We start from the raw sequence: 12324 nt of genomic DNA, 5'->3' as shown, positions 1-12324 counted from the left end.
ACTGCTAGTATTTTTTTATTTTATGTTATCCCTACTGTAGTGCAGCCGTGGATGGTACTGTGGTCAACATGACTGGTGGGGACGATAGTATCACCCATAGCATTACTCTTCTTACCCAATATAATTTAATATTATCTACGATTTAAGTCATTAGTGACAGTATTGGTGGTAGCTGTGTTGGGTGAATTAGTATGGCTGATAATGTATTTTGTACTACCATTAGTGATGCTGTGGACGGTGCTGTTGGCATCATGATTGATGGGGACAATAGTATCACCCATGGTATTACTCACCAGTCCGTACCAAATATAATTTGGGCCATATTCAGCTTATATATATATATTTTTTTTTTTTTGTGCTATTATTATTACGATCTACGTTATTAGCAACAGATATAGTGGTAGCTGTGTTGGGTGAATTATTACTGCTAGTATTTTTATTTTGTTTTATATCTACTGTAGAGCTGCTGTGGGTGGTACTGTGGTCAACATGACTGGTGGGGACGATAGTATCACCCATAGCATTACTCTCCTTACCCAATATAATTTATCGTAAATTAAAGAGAGAAAGAAAAAAAAAATAATGTATCTCCCTGTTTATATTCCAATTTTGTTTTTTTCGGTAATGTAGATATTTAATAACACAGGGAGACCAGTAGAGGGAGCTGTCTGACCAGCTAACATGTCACAACTCTGCAACAGGCAGAGAATAGGAGGTAGGAAGGTGGCCATGTGGAATAAGGATACTACGGTATTCTACCCACGTGACTGTCTTCGGGTGGGGGGTGGGGGGGTAGTGGGAGGTTTTTGGGTTGATGCTGGACTACAACTGGGGAGGGGTTACATGATGTATATATATTATTTTCCTAATGTATTGCTAATTTTATTCTTTACTCTACAGCTTGACAATTTAATGCAAATAGAAATCCTCTTGTTACTGTGTCATGGATAATTCCAAGATATACATAATAATAATTGCCAAAGCTAAATTAAATTTACAGAACATATTATGGCAAAAATAAATATACTTTCATGGAATGTACAGGGAATAAATAAGAATATCAAATATAGCAGCTGTCTTGAATATCTAGACAAGAAAAGGATTGATATAGCTTTCTTTCAAGAAACTCACATAATGGCACAAGATTTGGGAAAATTGGAAAACAATAGATACATAGTCGTTTCTTCCTCATCTGCTATTAATAAAACAAAAGGAGTATTAATTCTAATATCTAGAAAACTTAATTTCAATACTATTGAGAAAGGGAATGATTCAGATGGCAGAGTCACTTATGTAAAGGGCATTCTAGGTGACAAAGAGATATTGCTGCTATCAGCATATGCCCCAAACACTTATGACTCTGCATTCTATGCCCAACTAACAAAGACCTTACAAAAGTATTCAGATTGTGGAATAATTATTGGTGCAGACATGAATACAGTTTTATCACCAGGCTTGGATAAGTCAGGTCCAACCTCAGTTAATTCATCCACTACAGCATTTAAAAATCTGGTGTCAAATCACTCATTGATAGATGTTTGGAGAAATTATAACCCAAGTTTAAAACAATACACCTTCTTTTCAAATAGACATAAAACATTTTCAAGAATAGATTATATACTAATATCTGCTAATATTTTACACTGTATTAAAAAAACGGACATTATCAACATGTCTTTATCAGATCACCATGCCAATCTGTGTGTCTATACAATTGAAAATTGTCCAAAACGTGCTACTAGATGGAAATTTAATTTAACATTACTGCAGGATCCATCATTCTGTGAGCAATTTAGATCAGACTTCAACCTTTTTATCAATATCAATAAAAATAGTGTTACAGATATAAGATTTCTATGGGATGCAACTAAAGGCTTCATTCGCAATAATACAATATCATTTGCTTCAGCACGTAACAAAGCCCACCATCAAGAAATATCCAGATTGGAAAATAGACACTCATTGCTAACTGCAGAACAACAAAACAACTACGATCAAGAAAGAGAAAGGGAGCTTTGGAAAGCGAAGTCTGAACTAAATGCTCTAATGGCACAAAAAGCAGAGTTCCTAGCTCACAGAGCGAGGCAAACTGAGTATTTGAATGGAAATAATCCAAGCTTTGTGTTGACTAGGAAAATCCAATATAATGAACAGAAAGCAGACATCACATCAATCCTAAATAAAGAAGGAGCGATGGTAAACGATCCGGCCAAAATAAATCTAGAATTTAAACTTTTCTATCAACAATTGTATTCATCTGAAGCTCAATTCTCAAAAGCTGATTTAGACTCCTTTTTTGAAGACTTGGATCTACCTAAATTAACAGAGCAACAAATAACCTCAACAGATTCTCCCTTTACCCTGGAGGAACTTTACGATGCACTGAAAGAAATGAAACAGGGGAAATCACCAGGTTTCGATGGTATCCCACCGGAGCTGTACTTGACCTTTTGGAAAGAGTTGAGTCCATTACTACTCGAGATGTTCCAACAAGCCATCATGAAAGGGAGTTTTAATAGAGACATAAGTACAGCAATTATCACACTGATACAGAAAAAAGGAAAGGATGGAAACATCTGTGCTAACTATCGTCCATTGTCCCTTCTTAATGGAGACATAAAATTATATGCCAAGGTCCTCGCACGACGTCTAGAGACGATACTGCCAATATTGGTCCACCCAGACCAAACTGGATTTGTTAAACAAAGATTTGCATCAGATAATTTAAGACGACTGTTACACATTATTGACAAAGCTCCAAAAATATCACCATGTGCAGTGTTGTCCCTTGACGCCGAAAAGGCCTTCGATAGGCTGGAATGGGAGTACTTATGGCACACCATGAAGAATATGGCATTTGGAGACACATTTATAAATATGCTCAAAATCTTATATCATAATCCAACGGCCATGGTTATCACATCCAATCAGTGTTCCACACCCTTCCCTATCAGACGTAGCGTCAGGCAGGGTTGCCCCGCCTCCGCATTATTATTTGCGTTATCTCTTGAACCCTTGGCCCAAAAAATTAGAAATTGTGCAGAAATAAAACCCATAATAGTAAATAACACCTACCATAAAATTTGTCTGTACGCAGACGATCTGTTATTATTTCTTGACAATACACCACGGTCCCTACCTATAGTCCTAGACACTATTAAACATTTTAGTTTTATTTCAGGCTACAAGATCAACTTGAATAAATCAATTTTACTTCCCCTAAATACAGCAGCAAGTAGTCCCCAACTACATACAGAAATACCAGTGGGCTCTGGTTTCAGATATTTAGGTATAGATATATACACATCCATTGACAAAATTGTGTCAAAAAATTACAAGAGCCTTAAGAAGGTAATATCTGACGAGTTAAACCGTTGGTCACTATTATTAATCCCATTTTCAGTCAGGCTTTCAGTAGTCAAGACCCACATTCTCCCTAAGATCAATTTTCTGGTAAGCATGATTCATTTACCGCCACCTCCAGGATTTTGGGAGAAGCTACAGGGACTAGTATTCAAATTTATATGGCGTGAACAACATCCACGAATCAGCAACTCCACACTCCAAAACAGTAGGAAAGCAGGAGGGCTAGCTGTTCCTAATTTTGAACAGTACTATTTTTCCTTTATGCTCAGACCGTTGCTAAGATGGTTCAATAATGATTCTGACATACCATGGGTGAATATGGAGAGGCACATTGTATCTCCATATACATTCAAAGATATACTCTTTTCTGGTCTATCCCCAAGCTTTTGCCGTACTAAATTCGGCCCAATTATAGCACATTCAATTTACGTCTGGAAATATATTGCCGAAACGGGACAGTGGAACACAAAATGGCACATAGATACCCCTATTTTTGATAACAACTTCTTACTGTTGGGAGGGAAACCAGCTACATTTCCCAATTGGCAAAAACAAGGTATTCACAAACTATCTGACATATACAGTGAATACGGTCTCAGATCATTTCAAGAGCTCAAACAAATATATAATGTCCCTAGTACATCCTTCTTTTTTTATTTACAGTTACGCACTGCAATGCGCACTTATGGTGTCCCATGGAATCAGCCTTTACCAGGTCACCCTTTAATGAATATAGTGAATGGCATAAATGTTAAAAATGGTTTTGTTTCTGGGTTATATAATAAAATACAAGGAAAACTAAACAGAACTACAGGTAATACCACTGTCTGGAACATAGACTTAAAGAATTACAATGCCTGCATAAATTGGCAGAATGTATGGGATAATATTCCACTAACCTCTCGTAATTATAATAACCAATTAACTCATTACAAAATGATACAAAGATTTTATCTGTCACCCAGGAAACTCTGTCAAATAAAAATATTACAAAGTCCTCTATGTGCTTTATGTCCACAAAAAGTTATAGGAACATACATACATATGATGTGGGAATGTCCAGGAGTACTCGCTTTTTGGGCCAAGGTTGCATTATTTCTCACTAACATAACAGAGATAAACATACCTTGTTTGCCACACATTTTATTATTAAATGATGATTCATCTCTAAAATTAACACCTCACAAAAAGAGAGTGTTTCTGGCCGGTTTAACGGCAGCAAAGAAAATGCTCGTAATGAGATGGAAACCACCCCATAGTCTCAATATTTACCGTTGGAAACTGTCCTTCTACGAAGTATTGAGATTAGAGGCATCCAGTGCTAGAGCACAGGGAGCAAGGACAGAATCAATCCAAATATTACTTACCGCGGCCCAGAAGGTAAAATCAGTACTCCACTAGGTTGAACACTTGTACCTGGACACCAGAGAATGAACAAAAATCATGTTGCTGTTGTTTCCATTTATCTTTTCCTTTTCTGTTTACTGCTATAATTTGTTGTGGTTGTTTCTAAATTGTATTGTATTTTTCCCTATTACTTGGTTATCTAACAAACATAATTATGATTTCTTTTCTAATTAAGAGTATCCTATACATGTATGCATCAAGGTTTCCCCCTCTCCTAAAATGTCTATGCAAACCCGGGGGGCTGGGAGTGGGGTTAAGAAGCGACCTGGGCTGTCTCGCAGCCACAGGACCGCCAGAACGGAGGAAAGGACTGTCACAACTGCAACAGGCAGGCTACACAGTATATGAATATACTGACGGACAATATATACTGAAAAGACACTTTGTATGCCACTGTGTGAATTAATATGAAATGCTGATGTGAATGTCCTTCCTCTGAACTTGTTTTAAAAAAAGACAAAATAAAAAGTTGGTCACAAAAAAAATAAAAACAGCATTTGATAAAATGGAGTTTGACAAAGACAATTTTATAATCATGATATATTTAGAAATGTATATGTTTTTATTAGTTATTCTTTAGATTGAAGTTGAATGAACAGCACTGGGGACATGGCATAATACCACAATTCGCCATAATACCTCTTTTAATCAAAGCTTTTACAATTTATAAAACAGCAACTTAGAAGCCCATATCATTATTCATGATAAATAACAATTGACTATAGCCTACATGAAAAACCAAATGGAATTCGTTTTTGTCCAAATCTAGACAAAATACAAACATTTTTGTACTGGGGACGCAATAGGCACCGCATAAAAAAATGTACTCCGCTATACCAGTGTCAACAGCCCACCTAATCTCCAATCTACCAAAGTCAGCTCACATCACCCCACTTCTCAGTGTAATAGTGGCATAATGCATACAGTATTATAGTAGGTTAATAGTGGACATAATTAATATTCTAGTGTGTGTTACGACGGGTTGGACGGTCGGACCATATACCATCATCACTATTTCTACTATCTGTGTTATCACTATTCTCATTATTATTTTGACATTTGTTCTATATTCTATTATGACTATACTACCTATCATACCCCATGACACTTGAATTTCCCAAGGGGATTAATAAAGGAACACTTGTTGTCTTGACTTGGCTACAGAGTGGACATATGTTATACCTGCGTATCACGTAGCCTGCAGCATGTGGGAGAGGCGCAGGCAGGGCGCTGCTGTTCTATTGTAGTGTGTGTCTCTATTCAACTACTCTTTAATTCTATGCATTTCCTCGTTCCTCTGGCAGGTTTCAGTATCGCGTTCAAGCAGCAGAAACCATGTCGACCTGTTCGCCTTCTGTCTCGCCTGTACTATACACACCTATACCGAGTAGCGCAGGACAGCTGTCTTAACTCAAAGTAGACTTTCGGGGAAACTTTCTATTTCCTTGTGTTATCATTTGTTTTGTACTGACCAACTATTGGCGTCAATCGCGCTTTGGATTCTACCTGCGTTACACCTGTCGCCGCGCGACACCGTCTTTGGAGGAGAATGGATTATATCGAGACATTTGGATAGAAATCACTTGGACCTGCAGCTTAACGACGTTAAATGCACATTTCATGAGTCGGAAGGTCACAGCGGGGTGCTTTCAGTCATGGATCTGATGGATTCGGGGATGAAGTTAAATTCTGGACAGGTAAAACGTGACGTAGTAGGGTGCGGTGGCAGCACCTGTCCCGTTTGTCTGTCTGCCTGTCTGTCTGCCTGCCTGCCTGCCTGCCTGTCCTGGCTGTCTGTCTGTCTGTCTGTCTGTCTGTCTGTCTGTCTGTCTGTCTGTCTGTCTGTCTGTCTGTCTCTGTGTGTCTGTCTGTCTGTCTGTCCTGGCTGTCTATCTGTCTGTCTATCTGTCTGCCTGTCTGTCCCTCTCTGAACAGCAGAGTCCTGGGAGGGAACCAATCAAACAGGATCAGCCAGTTAGACCAACACATGTACATGTGAAAAAATTCTGGCATAATGGTTAACGTTTAGAATAATTTGTCAAATTATATTTGGTAAGACTGAAGAACCTGCTTCCTGAATATAATATAATATAAGATATATATGTAACGGATGGTATTATGAAGTGCAGTCAAGAAGGGCTGGGGTGAGTAGTGGTGCCAGGATGGTATTGTGAAGCACAGTCACGAAGGGCTGGGGTGAGTAGCGGTGGCTATGGGTTCAACTCACTCTCACATCCTCAAAAAGACGCATAGACACGTTACAAAGAAGTGAATTCACCTCTTGGTATAGCGGTCTGTGTTGTTGCACGCGGCGTGGCAGACCCGTGTTCGAATCTCCCTCGGGGCATCAAAGTTTGAGGTGACGTTGTCACAACCGTTACATATATGTACTGCATGAAATATCCTACTGATTATAGAGCCTACAGCATGAAATATCCTACTGATTATAGAGCCTACAGCATGAAATATTCTACTGATTATAGAGCCTACAGCATGAAATATCCTTCTGATTATAGAGCCCACAGCATGAAATATCCTACTGATTATAGAGCCCACAGCATGAAATATCCTACTGATTATAGAGCCTACAGCATGAAATATTCTACTGTTTATAGAGCCTACAGCATGAAATATCCTACTGATTATAGAGCCTACAGCATGAAATATCCTACTGATTATAGAGCCTACAGCATGAAATATCCTACTGATTATAGAGCCTACAGCATGAAATATCCTACTGATTATAGAGCCTACAGCATGAAATATCCTACTGATTATAGAGTCTACTGCAGGAAATATTCTACTGTTCAGGAGTAGGCTGTTATCCCGGCACCAGAGTACCAGGACATCAACCTCCTCCCGGTAGCCCTTCTCGTCGTTGTTAGAGATCAGACCCACCACCACGTGTCGTCCGCAAACTTCACTATGGAGTTGGAGCTGAACCTGGCCACACAGTCATGTGTGTACAGCGAATACAGCAGGGGGCTGAGAACACAGCCCTGGGGGGACCCGATGCTCAGGGTGATTGAGTTGGAGGTGTGTCCCCCCCACTCTGACCGCCTGGGGCCTGTCACTCAGAAAGTCCAGGATCCAGGCACTCAGGGTGGAGTTCAGACCCAGATCGATCAACTTGTCAGCCAGTCTGGTGGGGACTATGTTATTGAAATCTGAACTATAGTCAATGAACAGCAATCTCACATAGCCCCCCTTCTGACTGTCAAGGTGAGCAAGGGTGTTGTGCAGTACCTGGGAGACCGCATCGTCAGTGGACCTGTTTGCCCTGTATGCAAACTGCAATGGGTCCAACCATGGTACTAGGGGAGGGAGGCACTGATGTAATCCTTGACCAGCCTCTCAAAGCATTTCATGAACACAGAGGTGCCACCGGTCTGTAGTCATTTAGGCCTGCTGGGGAGGAGTTCTTTAGCCTACTGCAGGAAATATCCTACTGATTATAGAGCCTACAGCATGAAATATCCTACTGATTATAGAGCCTACTGCAGGAAATATCCTACTGATTATAGAGCCTACAGCATGAAATATCCTTCTGATTATAGAGCCCACAGCATGAAATATCCTACTGATTATAGAGCCCACAGCATGAAATATCCTACTGATTATAGAGCCTACAGCATGAAATATCCTACTGATTATAGAGCCTACAGCATGAAATATCCTACTGATTATAGAGCCTACTGCAGGAAATATCCTACTGATTATAGAGCCTACAGCATGAAATATCCTACTGATTATAGAGCCTACAGCATGAAATATCCTACTGATTATAGAGCCTACAGCATGAAATATCCTACTGATTATAGAGCCTACAGCATGAAATATCCTACTGATTATAGAGCCTACTGCAGGAAATATCCTACTGATTATAGAGCCTACAGCATGAAATATCCTACTGATTATAGAGCCCAGCATGAAATATCCTACTGATTATAGAGCCCACAGCATGAAATATCCTACTGATTATAGAGCATACAGCATGAAATATCCTACTGATTATAGAGCCCAGCATGAAATATCCTACTGATTATAGAGCCTACTGCAGGAAATATCCTACTGATTATAGAGCCCAGCATGAACTATCCTACTGATTATGGAGCATACAGCATGAAATAGCCTACTGATTATAGAGCCTACTGCAGGAAATATCCCACTGATTATAGAGCCTACTGCAGGAAATATCCTACTGATTATAGAGCCCAGCATGAAATATCCTATTAATTATATAGCTTACTCCATGAAATAACCTACTCATTTAGCCTACTCCATGAAATAACCTACTCATTATATAGTCTACTCCATGAAATAACATACTCATTATATAGCATACTGCATCAAATAAACTATTCATTATATAGCCTACTGCATGAAATAAGCTACTCATTATATAGCCTACTGCATGAAATATCCTATTCATTATATAGCCTCTACTGCATGAAATAACCTACTCATTATATACTGTAGCTTACTGCATGAAATAACCTACTCAGTATATAGCCTACTGCATGCATGCATACAACATTTGAAAGATTGCCTGTTGAACTGTTGACTTCAGGATGTTACACTTCTGTAAATTGTGATTGGGGTATTAGTTGTTATATATTACTTGTTCGTACTACCCTATTTGTAATAATGTAAAGGTCCAGTCCAAATGTTCTTTTGTGATGTTTATTTCACGCTGTCAAAAGCAATACAGGTCAAGTGCAACACACAGCTGTTACTCATTATACTACCTAAGTAGGTGTCTCTCATAGGACACTGCAGGTGAAGGTCTGACTGACGTAACCCGGTGAACCCCCATTATAACAATCCCTTCCCCCATAGTCTTGAAATATCATTGGTATACATTTTTTAAGCTTAATCTCAGCTACAAGGTAGGGGGTAGACTGCCCCTCCTCCAGACACCCAAGGGGATTATTCTGCCCCTGCATTAAAATAAGTGGGTGCCTGCCTAACTAGGGCTGGGCGATATGGAAAAAAATCATATCGCGATAACGATATGATAATTTTATTTTATTTCTCGATATCGATAATTATCGAATTGTTATAAGTATAAAAAAAAAAAAAAAAAAAAAAAAAAAAACATTCCAGTTCTCAGGCTGCAGCTGGTTTAAAAGCTAAAGTAAACCGGCTTCTCTGCTGGCTGTGGCTCCAGAGGAGTTGAACAGTTCTGGCTCTGCTAGTTTATTTTCGATCTTTTGGCGCTTTTTTGGTGGACAAACCACCGCACATGTGCACTGTGACTCGTGACTGGAGTCTAGTTCTGCTAGCACACATAGCCTACTGTGTACAGACGGTTTCAAAATGTATTTTAAATTAGAAAGCAAACAAAATAAATGGACAAGAGAAAAAGAAATCTGAATTTGGTCAGTATTGTCATTTGGACAAGCAAAGCCATTACTTTAAGTTGCAGGCAAGAAAGACAAGTCTGTCCACTGTCTCTGGTTTTAAAACTGCCCTGTTGCAGGTAAAAAAAAAAAAAAAAAAAAAACGATTTTTCGATTTTTTTTTATTTCGATATTCGATATCGATTATTAAAATATATCGCGATATTTATCGTTATCGTTATATCGCCCAGCCCTATGCCTAACTCTACCTGGATAACGACGTCCTATTCCTGGACCCGGTTCCGGAGGCCTCAGCACGACTGCCTCGGGTGCAGGAGGTTCCGGAGGCCTCAACACAACTGCCTCGGGTGCAGGAGTCTCTGACCCTGGATGGACTGCTTCTTGTGGTGAAAAGCTCTCCGGTAGACTTGCTGGCGTGGTGTTTTGATCATAACATGGACGCATCTGATCCTGATGACGTCTCACCAACTTGCCGTCCTTTTGTGTCACCTTCCAAGACACTGGACCGGTCCTCTCTGTGAGTGTTGCGGGAATCCACTTCTGGCCTGAGTACCCTCTCACATAGACGGAGTCAGACTCTGTGAACATCCTGTCCCTGACATGCTTGTCATGCTGCTCTTTTTGTTTGTCCTGATTTAGTCCAACTCTATTCGCTAGTGAAGGACGCACTAGATCCAACTGAGTTTTGATTCTCCGGTTCATGAGTAGCTCAGCTGGCGTAGCTCCGGTTGTGGTCTGAGGGGTTGATCAGTACTTAAACAAGAACCTGGATAGCTTTGTCTCCACACTACCCTCCCCCATCTTCTTGATGCCCTCCTTGAACACCCGCACTGCACGCTCAGCACAGCCATTCGAAGAAGGATGGTATGGTGCTGTTGTCACATGCTTTATGCCGTTTTTTCTTAGGAAGTGTTTGAACTCTGCACTAACCAGACTTGGTCCATTATCACTAACCAGGACTGCTGGGATTCCATGGGTGGCAAAAATGCTCCTCAATTTCTCCACTGTCATGGATGAAGTAATAGACTGCATTGGGTGAGCCTCAATCCACTTTGAATAGGCGTCAATGACTATTAGAAACATCTTTCCATATACTGGCCCACAAAAATCCACATGCAGCCTCATCCAAGGTTGGTCTGGCCACTCCCACGGGTGTAAAGGCCCTCCCATAGTCGAGCAGACTGTACACAGAGCAGACTCCGCGGAGGTCCGCGCGGCTCTTTGAGCCTTCATAGTCGAGCGGACCTCCGCGGACCAATTTCCTACATGTCACGCGCCAGTTTACACAATTGTCCCCACGCTGTTCAACTTCTGTCATGTCGTCGTCATCCGATGTCAAAATAAAGAGTATGTTATTTCCGTTTCCAATATTTCGATAATAAAACGGGCAGTTTTACGCACTTGAATAACAGGTATATAGGCAGCGAGATGCAATGTACCGTATAGGCTTGAGGTGGACAGCGCTGGTGCTGAAATGACAAACACGCATTGCATGAAATAAAGGCACCAGTTTTATTTCAAAATATTGGAAACGGAGATAACATTCTATGTTATCTCCGTTTCCAATATTTCGAAATAAAACTGGCAATTTTACACACTTCATTTAGAAAAGCCATTCAAACATCTCTCTTGGCACGGAGCGAGTGGTCAGAGTAAAATGCAGATCGGCGTCACATTAAATGCAGTTCGATGTCAACCAAAACGCAGAGCAGCGTTTTGTGTGACACCAAGTCAGCGGCGCGGATGTCCGCGCGTCAGAAAATAGTAGCTTCGCACCTGTGGGTCTGCTGTCCGCTGAGATCAAAGCTCAAAGAGCCGCGCGGACCTCCGCGGAGTCTGCTCTGTGTACAGTCTGCTCGACTATGGGAGGGCCTTAAAGGTGCTGCTGCTGGGGCGGCTTGGTTCAACTGACACGAATGACAGCTGCGCACTGCTGACTCTAAATCTGCATCCATGTTTGGCCACCACACATAACTGCGGGCCAATGTTTTCATTCTTGAGACCCCTGGATGAGCCTCATGAAGCTCCTTGATCATAGTCTGTCTTCCTTGTGGTGGTATTATCACTCTACTTCCCCACAGGATGCACCCGTCCTCCACACTCAGTTCATATTGTCGTCTCGTGTAAGGCTGTATTTCTGGGTCTGTGCTATGTGAGGGCCAGGAGCCCTGCAACAACCACTGGTGGA

At 40.6% G+C, this 12324-nt stretch overlaps 1 protein-coding gene across 1 annotated transcript in view; it reads left to right on the top strand.

The window, feature by feature from the left end:
- The first annotated feature begins 6083 nt into the window (after positions 1-6083).
- Positions 6084-12324, top strand: part of LOC311243589 (suppressor of tumorigenicity 14 protein homolog) — a 60033-nt gene continuing 53792 nt past the window's right edge. Inside the window, exon 1 of the mRNA XM_084332875.1 lies at positions 6084-6470. Coding sequence (XP_084189001.1) covers positions 6429-6470 — 42 coding nt within the window. The 5' untranslated portion in view covers positions 6084-6428. The remainder of the gene's footprint in view (positions 6471-12324) is intronic.

Source organism: Notolepis coatsorum (genome assembly GCF_963971535.1).
Source record: "Notolepis coatsorum genome assembly, chromosome: 17".
NCBI classification, from domain to species: domain Eukaryota; kingdom Metazoa; phylum Chordata; class Actinopteri; order Aulopiformes; family Paralepididae; genus Notolepis; species Notolepis coatsorum.
Note: the sequence above shows the minus strand (reverse complement) of the source record. Positions and strands in the feature narration are given on the sequence as shown.